This window comes from Delphinapterus leucas, chromosome 14, assembly GCF_059928025.1.
Source record: "Delphinapterus leucas isolate spDelLeu-1000000601 "Yukka" chromosome 14, BTC_Dleu_Yukka2, whole genome shotgun sequence".
Lineage (NCBI taxonomy): Eukaryota > Metazoa > Chordata > Mammalia > Artiodactyla > Monodontidae > Delphinapterus > Delphinapterus leucas.
Genome location: NC_143142.1, coordinates 51204814 through 51220831, shown reverse-complemented (window position 1 = coordinate 51220831; position 16018 = coordinate 51204814). Strand labels below are relative to the sequence as shown.

Here is a 16018-nt window from a genome sequence, read left to right as displayed (position 1 = left end):
TCATTTGTTTCTGGTAAAAGTCAATTGTGGAAGGCAGAGGGAGCAAACAGGCATCAGAAGGATTATGACTCTTATAAGTTCAAATTCCTTAGTGATTACATTTTAAAAGAAGGTAAAAATTCCCACCATGTGACATTTAACATACAACATTACGAAAGAGGAGGTGTCATTATTTTTCTCTCATTTATCAAATGAGAGTATCAAAGCAAAGAAATACACATTGTGCCATACTTTTCGGTAACTTATGTTAATTCATTAATTCTAAGTGGCTTTGGTTACTGCTCTACAATAGCAACCATCTGGATAAAGTGCAGGAAGGAGTTCCGGTTCTGGGGGAGATAGAGTAAGCAATACTCTGCCTGTCCCACTAAATGCAACTATACACCCTGGACAGCAGGCACGGAGCAGCTACTTGAAGACTTTTTAAAAAAGAAATAGTGGCAGGTGGATTGAGGAAGAAGACCAGAACTGAAAGCTCAACTGAACTGGTAATGAGTTGACCATTTTTCCTCTGGTGTTCCCTAGCCTGGGCTCAGGCAGCCCAAAAATCTGGAAGAGGGTATCATGTGCAGACAGAGAGAACGCCAGGGGAGCCCTCTAGTTCTGACTCGAGGTGTGGGAAAGGGTCTCCTAGCGGTGGCAGCAAGGTTGGCAGGTCCTAAAACTCAGATCAAGGGAACATTCCTCTCCAGTCAGTGGAGCTGTGGTCCCAAGAGGTGGGGCAAACCCCTTATGCTTTTCTTTTCTATCTTCTCTCTGCTTGGCCCCAGACATGGGCACAGTCATAGCAAGTGCATGGTAAAGTGAGGTAACTAAAGACCCAGCTTTCACTGGAGGACTAAAAAGGAAGGCCCCAGAAAACCAGAAAGCAGTGGGGAGGTCATGAAACATGAAGAGCCTGCAAAACAAGGGCACAAAGCTGTTTAAGAACTTCTGAGCTTCTCCTTGAGCTGTTCATGTGTGAATCTGACCTTCAAAAGCACATTAAAGACTTTGAGACCTGAACTGGTCTTTGAAAACTTTGAAAACTGAGCTGACGTTGGAACAACAGTCCACAGAAGGTGGGTCAGAATCTGTGGCTTGAACTCCAACAAGTGATGGAACAATTCTTAATTCTTTTTATGAAACCAGAATGATCCTGATACAAAAACCAGACAAAGTTAATCTAGTCGAGAAAAGAAAACTACATACCAATACCCTGATGAATCAGATGCAAAAATCCTTAACAAAATATTTTAAAGTATATAAATAAATGCCAATATATTAAGATATATAAATCTATTGCTAAATTTCATATAGCAATATATTTTAAAATAGCCACAAGGTTAGTTCAATATGAAAAAAATTAATCAATGCAATTAATCTACCAGATTAACAGTGTGAACAAGAAAATTCACACAGTCATTTCAATTGACTCAAAAAAGTTTTGATAAAATTCAATTTCCATTCATGACAAAAAAATCTCAGCAACCCAGTAATAGAAGGCATTTCCCCCACCTGATAAGATACATTTATAAAAAAAAAAAACCTGCAGCTCATTTCATACTTAATGGTGACAGAGAGAATGCTTTCCCTCTAAGAATGGGAACAAGACAGGGTGTCCACTCTCACCATTCCTATTTAACATTGTGTGGAAATCCTAGCCAGGTATATAAAATTTTAAAAATACATACAGATTGGAAAGGAAAAGATAAAACTCTTCCTGTCACAGATGGTATAATTGTCTACATAGGAAATTTTGAGGAATCTACAAAAATCTTATGAAACAATGAGTTAAACAATGTTGCATAATATAAGGTCAATATACAAAAAATCCATTTTATTTCTATATATTACTAATGAGCAATTACAAACTGAAATTTAAAAAAAATGCTATTTACAATGAAATACTTAGGTATGAATCTAACAAAGCACGTGTAGGATCTGCATTTGGAAAGTAGAAAATGCTGATGAAAGCAATCTAATCGTCTAAAGACGATCTAAATGAAAAGAGAAGGAACAGTGTTCACAGACTGAAGGATTCAACATAGTCAAGATGCTAGTCTTCCCAAAATTGATGTATAAATTTAACTCAATTCCAATCCAAATAGCATGATTTTTTGTGGATATAGACAAGCTGATTCTAAAAATTATATGGTAAGGCAGAGGACCAAAACAGTCAAACCAAAATAATTTTGAAAAAGAATACCCTTGGAGGAGTCATACCACTTGACTTTAAGACCTACAATAAAGCTGCGGTATTAAGACAGTGTGGCATGGGCTAAATGATAGATACAGAGACCAGTGGGACAAAATGGGGCACCCAGAAATAGACTACACAAATATGGCCCAGTGATTCTGACAAAGGTATGAAGGCAGTTCAGTGGACAAATGGTAGTGTTTTCAACAAATGGTGTTGGATGGACCAACTGGAATCCATATGCAAAAAGTGAACCTCAACTTAAACCTTCCACCTTCTACATAAGTTAACTCAAAGGGGATCACAGATCTAAAAGTAAGAAGCAACACTACAAAACTTTTAGAAGGAAACAGAGGAGAAAATTTTTGTGACACAGGTTATGCAGTGAACTTCTAGACATGATACAAAAAAAGAATAGGTTGATAAATTAACCTTCATCCAAATTAAACACTTTTTCTCTGTGAAAGACACTGTTAAGAGAATGAAGAGACAAGTTACAGTTCCTCAAAAGATTAAACATAGAGTTATCACATGACCCAGCAATTCTGTTTGTATTTACCCTAGAAAAATTAAAACAGTATTCACACAAAAACTTGTACGTGAGTATTCGTAGTAGCTTTATTCATAACTGCTATGAACTGGACCAAGCTAAATATTCTTCAATGGGTGAATATTTATATTTACAAACAGCCAGTGGTACATCCCTACAATGCGATGATACTCAGCAATAAAAAGGGACCAACTATAGATACAAACTGCGACTTGGATGAATCTCAGAGGCATCGATCATGCTGAGTGAAAGAAGCCAATCTCAAAAGGTGACTCGCTGTATGATTCCTTGTGTATGACATTCTCGGAAAGACAAAACCATAGTGATGAGAATCAATCAGTCATTAACAGGGGCGAGGGGTGGGTTAAGGGTGTGACTAGAAAGGGACAGCACAAGAGCTTTTTGGGGAGATGGGACTGCTTTGAATTTTGACTACAGTGGTCATTGCGTGAATTTATATATGTTTTAAAACTCAATAGACCTGGACCCCCGCCAAAAGTCAACTTTACTCTATATTAATTTAAAAAAAAAAAAGCCAAAATAAAAGACTGGACACTTGACACCAGAATCAGCAAACATGCAGATATCTACATGATTGTGCCTTAGGATGTATCTGGGTGGGGCAATAGTTGTCCTAGGCTTCTGAAAGTGTTATCAGGGAGGGTTGTCTCAGGAGTTTATCAGAAGCCAGTGACAACAAACTGTATTGAAGACCTCTTTTGGAATGTGGTCAGAGTGAGGTCACAGGTGGTGAGCCCTAGATACCTCTTCTTCCAACATCCTCTTCATCACGGCCCCAAACACAGATTATGTGGGTGGAATGGAGCATCAGGGAGACGTTCAGTGACGATCCTCCTTGTTCTCCCACAGGCTGATGCTACTGATTCCACCTGTCCACACAGATGGCATTTAAGAAGGACCAAAACAACCCAAGCAGATGTCACTTCTTCCAAAACACCCAGCATTTGAACTCAACTGGTTTTCAAAAGAAAAACTTAACTAAGAATTTGTATTTTAATTTTCTTAATGCTCAAATTGTTTTAAGCATGTACAAGAATTCCGAAATATAAAGTTGTCAACGCTTTTCCCCCTTCTTCAGAAGGCATTTTCCTGGGATGATTTTTGTTTGCTTTTTTCCTTTGGGAAAGTAATCAAACACTCTTTTGTTTTTCCTTTCTCTAATTTAAACCATTTGTTCACTACTGAAGATTTATGAGGTTACCATCTGCCAGTTTATTTTACTTCTTTTTTACACATCACTGACAATAAAAATAGCCGTAAGACGGGGACAGGAGGTCAACGCTACCTCCTATGAGGTGATGGTCCCTTTTTTCCATGAGCAGATGACAAGGGAATGAGCATACCTTTAATTTGCTCTTTACCATGTCAGTAGATTTACTGATGTTTCTGTGATGACCATTTGGTTTCACAGGGAGAAAAACATCAAACAGGCCCATGACATAATAATCTCAGTGTTTTTTTGCTTTCTTCCAGACAGTGTTTCTCCAGCACTGCTTTAACTATGCTTGCTTTTGTATCTGAAAATCATATTTCAGATGAAAATTCATAAGTCTTACTTATTTTTTACAGACCCAAATGCTTTGGGGTTCGGCCATCGCATTCACTTGCATATGAGACCGTACTAAGTAATTATCATGTCTTGTGAGTTCTTTTTTTTTTTTACCATCCTTATTGTAGTATAATTGTTTTACAATGGTGTGTTAGTTTCTGCTTTATAACAAATTGACTCAGCTATACATATACGTGTATCCCCGTATCTCCTGAGTTCTGAACAGAACCCTGGCTATGACTCCGGATGAGAATCTAACAGCAGAAAGTTGGAGCCTTTATGCAGGGCTTGGATGCAACTTGCAGTCTCATGAGACAATGACATTCTCTTCATGCGCTTCATCTCAGGGAGGGGCTTTTTTTTTTTCTTTTTAGTTAACTTCTCAAGTTTATTTCTTGACAGTATCTTCTTTTGTTCTTATGATTACTCAAGTGAGGCACGTAAGGCAGAAATTATGCACCAAATTTACAGATGAAGACGCAGTGCCTGAAGCTAGGCTGGATAACCAAGGCAGCGCTGGAGAAGCACCCAGGGGCTCCTCCTACTTTCTAGCACCGCCTCCATGCTCATGGCGATTCCACAAACTACCAGTGTGGCTAAGGTGCCCAGTCACTGGGACATTCTCATTCCTGGCACTGTGGACCCACTGATGGGCTCCTGCGCTCAGGCTCACCTGCGCGTGTCCAGCGCTCACTCAGGGGCCCGTGGACGGGGTTCCCAACACAAACTGCTTGAGGAGATACTGTAGCTTTGTACAGGCGGCCAAAGGGAAATTCTGTTTCTAGGATGCTGACTGGCCTGGCAGCCAAGCAGGGCCAAGTTAAATGTCGTTTGGGGCCATTCAATTGTGTTACCCTCTGAGTAAACACAGACTCTAAAAATGAGAAAAGCAAGGAGAAAAATGAAAACCCTTCCTACTTCCATCTGTGATACCTCAGCGATGTTTTACTTGGGAAAATACCATTAATAATACTTAGAGATGCCCCCAAATCATATTCTAAAGTTTAATACTCTTAAGAAAAACTACTTCCTTAATGAAGTTACTTACTCCCATGGGTTTTCATGATGAGCCAGATACAAAACATGGGGTGGACAAACAGGATGTCAGTGAATACATCCTAATCACGTCCAGGTACACAGAGGTTTCGTTTCGAGTGACCCCATTAAGCCGTGGTGCCACGCTACAGGGCCTGCATCCAAGAAGCAGACGGTTTGGCAAAAGGCCATTTGGGCATAAGCTGGAAATCATATTAGTGAAGATCTGTAAGGACGCAACTTACATCTCTTCTCAGCCCTGACTTAACTCTCGAACAACAAGCCTAGACAATAAGCTTTGGGGGAGTAGCTCTGCACTTGGATGAAGACCATCTCTACCCCTTGGGCCCCTGGGATCAGTGGCCAGAGACAGCAGGTAACAGCTGGGAGGGCCTGGGTTCTGTCTTCCCCACAAGGACTGGTTTCTTCTGGATTCTCAACTACAGCTGACAAGAGTTGAAAATATACACAGTGTCTGGATTTGCCCAGGCAGCTTCAGATGAGGGGTTCTCAATCAGGGTGATTCTGTCCCCAGGGTATATTGATGAAGTCTAAGAGACATTTTTGGTTGTCACCCCTGGATGGGTGCCACTGGCATCTTGTGGGCAGAGGCCAGGGATCCTGAACACCTTACAATGCACAGGGCAGCTCCCACAATAAAGAACTGTTCAGCCCAGCATGGCAATAGTGCCAGTTGATAAACCTTGCTTTCAACAAAAACTGTGGTAAAAATGTGTAACTCCATGTCTTGTGACTATATATGAATTTACCGAGCACTCATGACACAACAAGCTCTCAGGAAGGGTTAGGCAGTGTTTTCTATGGCTGTGTCCTCTCACTGTACCTCATTTCATATGCCAGCTACTCCCAGAGGAAAACCATAGGCAGCGCTGTGATGCGGACTGCGTTGCCTCATGCGTCTTCTCACTCCCCTTTCAGATTCCCTCTTATTCTTTTCGGTGGGTGAGCCCAGGCCCAGACAGCCCACCTGGGCTGGCCGCCGCCAGAGCTGGCCTGTGGATTGCACTTCAGACTCAGGCTCTAGAAATCATATTTCAGCTCGACCTCTTACTGGCTTGTGAGCTTGGACACAGACAAACGTTGGAACTCACCCTCTTCATCTTTAAGATGAAGAACATAATAGTATGTACCTCGTAAGGGTCTGGTGAGCATCTGTGTGAAGCACCTACCTGGTGTCTGGCCCACAGGAGGAAACCTAGGAAAGTCAGGTTTAGTGCTGTGCTGCTCCCATATCCGTCATCATTATTGTACCTATCATCATTCCTTCCTGGATTGAAAAAAACAGTCAGAAAAGGAAAAAATAATTTGATTCATTCTAAAATCTAACTAACTTATTGTATCTGAAACTCTCCCCACCCAGGGAGACTGACATTTCAGGAAAGAAAAAAGGCAAAACCAAAGGCATCCATCTCTCCTGATGGACTTTCAAGTTCTCATGGCAATAAGAGGAAATATTTTTAAAAGGGGAAGTTGTCATTTTTTCCTTCAATCAAGCTGGCCCTGGCTGCATTTGGAGACTATGTACGAATCTGAGGCTTTTGCAGTCTTTAAAAGATCCTGTGAAGTAAACAGGATGGCCAGAACGTGCGCTAGGGCCTACTACTCTGTCTGTCCTATGTGAGAGACACTTTGCACTTGGTTCGTCCCGCTTGGCAGCTCCCACCTGCCCAATGCCCTTCTCTCTTGCTGCTCTGTGCGTCCCAGGGTGGAGGTCCCTCACACTGAGGCTGGGCCTGCTCCCTTCTTTCTCGCTGTCTGGCAGCTGCCTCAGTGTCCCTCTCTGTATTTGCCTACTCTTTGTCACCTGCTCTCTCCTTTCTACACCCTCCCCGGCCTGCCACGTGCCCTCACTCCCTGGCTCTGTTGACCTGCTGTGCTGCATGGCCTGACTCCAGGGCTCGGGCTGCACCTCCTCTCCAGCCAGAGAGAAGTGCCATTTCCCTCATCGTACCTGCTCCTGGCACAGGCTGTGTGTGTGTTTCTCAGGGCAGAGTTGCTTAGGCCTCGTACTGGTTTCCTAGGTTTGCCATAACAAAGCATCACAAACTCAGGGGTTCCAAACAAAGGAAATTTATTCTCTCACCGTTTGAGAGACTAGAAGTCTAGTATCAAGGTGTCGGCAGGGCCATGTTCTTTCTGAAGACTCGAGGGGAGGATCTTTCTTTGCCTTGTCCTCGCTTCTGGTAGTTGCCGGCAGTCCTTCATGTTCCTTGGCTTGTAAACGCTTCCCTCCAATTTCTGCCTCCAGAGCATCACACGGTGCTCTGTTCTGTGTGTCTTCCTGTGTATCCTCTGTGTTCCCATGGCCTTCCCCTCTCTGTGTCTATGTCCAAACTTCTCTCTTCTTAGAAGGATAACAGCCAGTGGAGTAGGACCCACCCTAATCCAGGATGACTTTATCTTAACTTGATCATGTCTGCAAAGACCCTATTTCCAAATAAGGTCACATTCTGGGGTCCTGGGTAGGCATGGATTTTGACGTTTGTACTCAATCCAGTACAAACCTCTGGAACACGGCTTTTCCTGTAGAGGTCTCTGCTTTCCAAAGCACAAAGGCACGGCTGTCCTCCTGGGTTCAGGCATCACTTTGCCCCATGGGCCCCATTGCCCCCTACCACACTCAGGGCTGGAGACGCGTAGGGCACAGCCCCACAGGCCTTCCTCACTTTCAACTCTCCCGCCAAAGCCCGCTCTCCCTCACCGCAGCCAGCCTTCATTGGCTTCCTTCACTCTCGAGGCTTTCGAATAAGACTGGGTATGAAGGGATCTCAAATATAGAGAGCCTTTAAAGGAATCCAGGGCTCTTTGCCAATAGAAGGATGGGGTGGGTGTCACCCAACATCATGAAGCAGTGTCTTCAGATCCCCACTCTGACCCAGTGAGCCTCCAGGCCATCTACCCATCTGTAGGAATCTGTGGGCTGAACCATTGGTTTCACTCACTCTTTCTCTGTTATAAGAACAGGAGATTTAACTTCCTACAGACAGGCACCAGCCCACAGCGAAGGGTGAGCAGGGCCTGGTGGAAGGGCACTGGGCCCTGGCAGAGCAGGGGAGCTGTGGCACCAGCTGGGCCGCCTGCCAGCCATGTAGTCACAACCAAGGCACCCAATCTCTCTCCACTTGTGCCACTCAGATTAACAAATGCTGCAGACTCAGTTGGCTTGGGTTTTCCAGCTCATCAAATGAAACCCATCTCTACACACCCCAAAGGGTGCCAAGAGAGAAACAAATCCGCTAACACGGAGTGAGCACGTATGGAAAACCCTACTTTTGAGACTGTTCATTAAATGTATTTGGTTTGAAATGATGTGAAAGAAGGCATCCCAGCCCCACCCCTGTGGAAGTTGTCAAATTCTTCCACATTGAGGTAGGTGGAATGTGGTCAGAAGGAAGTTAGTAAATGAACCAGAGGATCTCTGAATTTCCTAGGCAAAGTGGGGCTTCTTTCCCCCCAGAAGTTAAAAAACAAGATGTGAGGATTATTAACATTATTCAGAATCTGGCTGAGACAGAAAAATGGCAAGCCACCCTGTGGAGAAAGTCACATTGGACACAGTAATGTTTACATATGCAACATATTACAGAACACAAATAACGCTCCACAGAGCTCCCCTTACCTCAATCCCTTCTTTGTTTAAGGCATATTCATCAAAATTCAAAATGGCTATCTTAATCGTTCTTGGAGGGGGCAGTACCGTCAGGCCAATATTAATAGCATTGCTCCTCTTGGAATCCAGGACGATGATCTCCTGCTTTTTTCCATCTGCAGCAGTTTTCTTGTGATAAAATAAGGAGAATCCAAGATTAATGCATCATCTTTGGTCCTCTATTAAAAGCAAACTCACAACTTACTTAGACATGAAAACAAATGCCCTCAGTTTAGCTCAGGGAAGGACTGGCTACCTCTCAGCACAGCAGAGATCAGGGATTAGTTCCAAGAGGCCGCCAAGAGCAGGGCAGCAATGGAACTTCTCGAGTCAGACACGTTACAAAATAAAATTGATTTGCCTTCAATTGGGAAAAATGTGATATTTTGCAAGGAAAAAAAAAGTTTTTTTTCCATAGAAGCAGTGGAAACAAAACTCAAACCTCTCAGAGTTCCCTTCATGCAGGCTGCAAGGTATCGGAATGTGCCTTGCTTGGCCCTGGAGCGTGTGGTGTGTGCCCAGAGATGGAGAAAGCTGGTCTGCGCACCGAGAAGACAGGAGCCAGAGGGGAATCCGGCATCGCTGGCCAGTCAGCCCTTCTGCATCTCAGGAGCTCCTCTCATCATTCCAACATCCTCCGCCCCAACACCTGAGCACTTCCGCCTCTCCTGCTACACACAGCCATCTGGGCAGCTGCCCAGTGGGTGGGAGAAGAGGAGTGAGGGATAAACTAGCAAAGAGGCCGAGGAGGGGGACCAAGTCCCCACAGAGCCCTGATGTGTGTGGCCTCCCTGCTGGCCTGGCATCCTCGGGGCAGTCTCTGCGGCCAGCCCCGGGCTGGCACACGGCCAGAAGCCAGGAAGGTGTGAGGTGCTGAGCCAATGCTCACCTCTGCCCAGAGCTGTGACAAGGCCCCCAGCCTTCCCCTTCAGCTCTCGGGAAGTCAAGGGCGGCTGGCAACCGGGAGAGGTGGAGGGGGGTCGGCCAGCAAGCTCCCTGTGCTGCACAGCTTCCCTTGAGGCCACAGGGCTGGGAGCATGATGATTTTGATTCATGAAACAAGCCTGGGGTGACGAGGATGGGTAAGACCCGTCCAGCACAGTGATGGGGTGTGCTCACCGTGTGAGGGACCCAGCTGTGGGGTAACTAACTCACCTGGTGGTGGAGGGGGTTAGGGTCTGGAGAAGCTGCCACCTGAGCTGGACCCTCAAGACTGTCTAGGACTAGCCTGGGGCTGGGAGAGAATATAAGGAGAGGAGGAGTGCCTTTGTCTCGCTCCAGGGAACGGCCAGGGATGAAGCTGGAGGTCTGGGGGCCATATGGGGGAGCTCCATGGATCAGCTGCTCAGAAGCCCCCTGCAGGCAGGCCCCAGCTGAGCAGCTGACATGCTCAAGGTTGGCCTCCTGTGCTGAGGCCTCAGCCTCTCCTCTGAGGAAGGGAACCAGGCTGGGCCTGGGAGCAGCTGAGCCGCCCAGGGAAGCTGGTCGCTGTAGCACAGGAGGTTGGGAGCTGGCAAGGAAAGACGGCTGCGGCCCCTTAAGTCCTACTGAGCCCTTCCAAACTCAATTGCTAACATTTTATTTTAGGTCCTTAAATATGCATTTGGGAATAAATTACAATTTCTTCATGAAGAAAATAACCGAAAGCATCCCAGCTGTTTGGCCGCCTGGTAGCCGGGAGGAACAATTCCTGTGGGTGTGCTCGTCGGCTTGGAACTGTGAGCTCCCAGGGACACGCGGCATAAATGCACCCTCACTCTGTAGGGCAAGCTTGTCTTCTATATATTTAAGCAAATAAGCTTATCAGGAGCCCCTGAAATTTAGCTGAAATCCACTTTAAAATACTATTTTGTGTATAGAAGGCTAAGAAGGAACAAGAAAAGGTTTGACAAAATGCTGATTACAGGCAGTGAAGACAGATGTGATGACTTGAGATGCCCACGTTGGGGTGCGGGGTGTCCACCCCTCCAGGTGCTATAGGGAGCCTGTCCAACATCCATTCCCTCTGCCCTGCTCACCAACAGGGACTTGATTTTTTTCAGGCTGGTAATATGTCAGTGAAAACAGCCACCTCCCTGGACCCTTGGCAGGTAAGGCTGGCAGTTTGGGTTTTTGTTTTCCTGATTAAAAAGAGATAGACCCAGTGAGCCATGCCTTTTGCCTTTCTTCCTTCTTCCTGCCTAGAATGTGGATGTGAGGCCCAGAGAGACAGCAGTGAGACATCTCATGAGCATAAGGAATGAAGCCACATGGACGGCAGCATGGAAGATGGAAGAAGCCTGGGACCTGGCATTGGAGAGGCAACTACCCACAGCCAGGCTCCAGCGCAGGAAGCATTTACGGGAAGGCAGGGGTTCCCTGGGAATCATTAGCCCTTAGCCCCCCATCTATAGAGGCCCCGTCATTCTAGGAGCCTGCAGAGATGACTGAGCAGGCCCAGACCAACTGCAGCCTTTGTGCAAATGAGAAAAAGATGCCCACCTCCAGGGAGACACAGCCCCATGGCAAACATCTTGAGAGAGAAGCACCGCTCAGATTTAAGCCCTCCCCCCTCAGCCAGTGTCCACGTGCAGCAAGCAACCCACACAGACTCAGGGGTGGCTCTGAGCCTGAGATGTCCTTGCCCCCATTCTCAGTAGAACTCAGTTCACACCAACGGACACACCCACACCCACACCCACACCCCCCATAAATAGGGAAGAAGCAAGCTGCTGGGCATCCTGAGATAATGGGGAAGCTATCTTCACAAACGACGCTACATGTTTTCAGAGCACTTCCAACCACTTCGCAAAGGAAGGAATAAGAATTAAAGTCATATCTGAAATTGAATTGTTAAATCTCTGGATTTTATCCAAGAGGCATTTTAAATGCTCTTCTTCATAATTAAAACAGACTCCACTGCATGCTACTGACCCCTCAAGTGCCTTGGCGGCTGTCCTGCTCGACACGAGGGGTGGGTCATGCGGGCTTGTCCAACTCTCTCCTCCCCTCCCACAATGAACTGGAGCAGCGCCTGAAAGAACAAGCCAAAGTTCTCCGTGCCCGGAGGCATGCGTCCTGTCTAGGGATTAGCCATCGTCAGTTCTGATCCATTTCAATCCTCTTTCAGGGTCAAAGCCCAGACCAGCAAGAGTGACCTTCACTACGTCCTTCACCTGGTCCTGTGTCTGAGTCACTGTCACCCATCCTCTTCCACAAAGCCTCTCGTGCCCCGTCCTTCATTCCTGCCACCTGCACCCTGAGCCTGACCCCTGGTGCCAGCCTCCCAGGGCAGCCCACCACGGGCCTCCTGCTTCCAGCCTCTTCTCACCCCCAGCCCATTCATCCTACTCTTGCTAAGAGTCTTTCTCAGGCACTCATCTCCTTATTGCATTTCTTTGATCAGACAGTCTGTGACTGTCCATTGTTTGAAATGAGAAAAATAGGAAATTGGTCAATGATAGAAAGAGGAGATAAAGCAGATAAGACACAGTGTTCCCTGTAAAGGAGGTTAGGAAATGTTAAATGACCCTCTAAAGGCATCTGGAAAGGAAGGGCTAAGATGTGATGGGACAAAGGTGGAACAGGGTTGGGAGGATGACAGGAGGTGATACTTCTAGGCAAGAGATGAGAAAGTTGTTTCGCATTTTACTTGAGCCCAGACACACCCCCGAAAACAACACACAAACAAGGAAACAAAACGCCCAAACCTCCTGAAATATCAATACAGGGCCTACTTGAAGGAACTGACAACATTTTCTTGAGAGAAAAAGAAAAAGATGTGCATAAATGAGAAACATCATGTTCCTGGAGAGGAAGCCTCAGTGTTGTAAGGATGTTCATTATCTCTCATCATGGAATTTATATATAAATAATATATATATTTAAAATGATTCTAATCAAATTCCAACAAGATTTTTTTGGAATTAAAAAATATTCTAGAGTTACTATGAAAGAATATATGTGTAAAAAATCCATAAGTAGAAATATATATAATATCTACCCAATTAGCTCTAAAAAGGTATTATAAAACTGATATAATTAATGTGTAGCACTGGCACTAAACAGCTACAATGATAGAACAGAATAGAATGAAAGTACAGAAAAAGCTCTCATACAGTGATCCAGGGCATTCCAACAAGAGCGCAAGATCAATGAGTCACAATCCGTCATGAAAGCCCAATTCTAATATGGAACCAAAGAAAGTAACTTTAAGTCAAAAGACTCAGCATGGTAGGTTAACATCGTGACAGACTGGATTGACTGACATCTTCCTTCTTTAAAAAAAAAAGCCAGCAGAAAGCAAGAACACAGGCTGTGTGGGAATGGCCAAGGGTCATCATGGTTGGAGTATGCCACACCCCATGAGACCCCTCTGCTGATTGGCTGTTATCAGCAATGGTCCACGACAGCAAACCCTGAGGAGGAAAAGAGGCTGAGAAGCAAGCTCAGTCCTTCAACTGTCTCTTGCTGGTTGGCAGGGTATCTTCCCACATTTATTTATTTTATGCCTTTCTTTGATATAGATCTCATTTCCTGAGTGCCTGTTAGGCTCCTACACCTTGAATGGGGACATTTTTCATGGAGACCAACAAAAATGTGGGGGGCCACGATGCCACCGGCAGCAATGGTCGGTCCTGGGACGACAGGAAATAAGCGTTTCTGCCTCAATTCTCTGATAAAAGGTCTACCAGCCAAACCTCTGCCCTCAGTTCTGAAGAATTCACAGGGCAGAAAGGATGCTGAGGGTGGCTCCTGTGGGTGGGGCTTCAGGCACAGGATGCTGGACTAGGGGGCAGCTGGAAGTGAAAATGGGAACAACTGTCTCCGGGGCAAGAGAGTTGCCCCAGCAACAGAGTGGAAGTGAGCAGAGTCGGGGGAACCAGGGTGGGGATGTCTTTGAACATGAAATTTCCCCAAGTACGTCCAGAAGTTCTCAAGGTAAAAGAGGAACTTACTTCTAAAAGGAGCAGGGGGCACTCTAGGAAGAGGCCAGGCTCTGATTTGCTTCCAGAAAGCCTAGTGAAGCTGAACTTCTGAGCCGAACGAGGCAGCAACACCCAGAACCTCCTTCAAAACAACAACTATCAGGGAGCCTCCAACCTGCCAACAGTTGCCCTGCCAGAAATACTGTCTCTGGAGAAATGCTTCCGGTTTGCATGGAATGGAGGGCTTCTGTTTGTTTTTGACTTGGCCAAGAAGATTGCAGGGAGTGGGGAAAGGGTGTAACAGCCAAAAGGGTGAGAGACCGAGGTTACCCTCTATAGCAAGAGATGCTGTCAGGGCCAGCAGAGACCTCTTAGAGAGAAGGGGCAGGAAGGAAGTCACCAAGGAAGTTCAGCTCCTTTCCCCCAAGCTGCCCAAGAGGGCTGAGGGTCCAGTTCCAGGAGGCAGAAGCGAGCTCCTCCAAGAGGAAGCTTCAAACAGGCGGTGCCCATGACCACAAGACTTACAGAATTTCTAAGAAGCAAAGAAGAGGTACTCAATTTAAGCAGTGAGTGCTAACTGCCAAGGCTTAGGGGTAAGGGCTGTGACTTTCCTCTGCAGCCCTAGATTCACCTGGTGGTCAGCTCCCTGGGTGGGGGCCGTCTCTCTAGAACCAACCAGCTCCAAGAGGTTGGGCCCTGCAAACTCAGCCACTCCAAGGGACAGAAAGTCACATACGACAGGAATATTTTTTAGAACGGTTAAACCACCTATTCAGGTCTTCTCAGGGAGACACCGGGGCAACGCCAATCCTGATACAGAGACGGATGACCACAGGCCTTGCAGGGAGGAGACATGCAAGTCAGGTTTTTGGATAGAACAAAGTATTGCCTCCAAGAACAAGTCTTTTAGAATCTGCAAGTAAAGAGACAAACTTGATTCTGAATGGTTATGGGGTGGGTGACCGCCATGTAAGAGTGACCACAACCTGACAGCATTCAATATCCTGAGGACGAGACCATTACTCCCCCTCATAATCATTCAGTTTTGGAAAAGAGAAGGGTGAATATTCAGGCAGCAGTTAGGAAAAAGTGGAAAGGAAAACTTTAACGCTAAATAGTAGTCATTAAGCTTAGAGGCTAATTTAAAACCTCACATTGGAATCTCAGGAAAGTCACGTTGAGACAAAGGCTAAGAAAATCAATAGCATAAAAAAAGATTGACCTGTTAACACAGCACAAAAGCACATTCTCCCCTGTTGCACTGGGTCTACCGAACAACCCTGGGAGGTCAGGCACACAGGATCAGGCCTGGTTTCTTTCTTTTTTTCCCCCCCATAATCAAAACCAGGCTCAGAGAGGCTGACCGACTTGCTCAAGGTCACACAGTTAGAGGTAGAGTCCAGACCAAATGAAATTTAAAGTTTCAGTAGCAAAGCATACAGATCATTAAGAAGAAAGAGAGAGTCTTTTTTTTTTTAAAAATGACAAGATTCAAAAATCCCCAAGGGAAGAGCACGAGGAAGTGTTCAGAGCATGAGCTTGAAAGTAGCCGAAACAAAACGGAATCCAGGGATGACACGAACAGATTCAGGAGCCCTGAAGGGTAACTGCAAATATGCAGAGCATCAAGTCACCAGGGGGGTCAGCTGGGGTCTGACCCATTCACAGCCTGGAGACCTTGCCAAGTCACTGAATCTCTCTGTGTCTCCTGTCCTCTCTGGGACCCAATCTCACAGGGTTTGTTGTGAGGATGAAAGGAGACAATGGATGTAAATCAGTGAGAACAAGGCTTGGCCCCTGGTAAGCACAACAGAAGTGTCTGCTGGGACTATTAGAAGAGTATTACTGGTATTGATACATGTAAAGTATTCAGGACAATACCTGGAAAATAGTGCTTTCTAAGAATTAGCTCTTAGCTTTTTTCACTACCAATGACTCCTTTTTTTTTTTATCATTTTAACGGAATAATATTGTATTTTAAAAATATATGGTTTACCAAAGTGTATTTTTCATAACTAATGCATCTACCACGCTTACTGATCAAAGGCACCTACATAAACAGGAGCGTCAGATCAGACCGGTGTCCCCACCCTGAATAGTTATAGTT

The 16018-nt window shown here is 45.5% G+C and overlaps 1 protein-coding gene across 1 annotated transcript in view; it reads right to left on the bottom strand.

Moving 5' to 3' along the window:
• The window catches only part of FHOD3 (formin homology 2 domain containing 3), a 497208-nt gene that overhangs the window by 45940 nt on the left and 435250 nt on the right, over positions 1 to 16018 (bottom strand). Inside the window, exon 17 of the mRNA XM_022587005.3 lies at positions 8975 to 9133. Within this exon, the coding sequence (XP_022442713.2) occupies positions 8975 to 9133 (159 nt within the window). The remainder of the gene's footprint in view (positions 1 to 8974; positions 9134 to 16018) is intronic.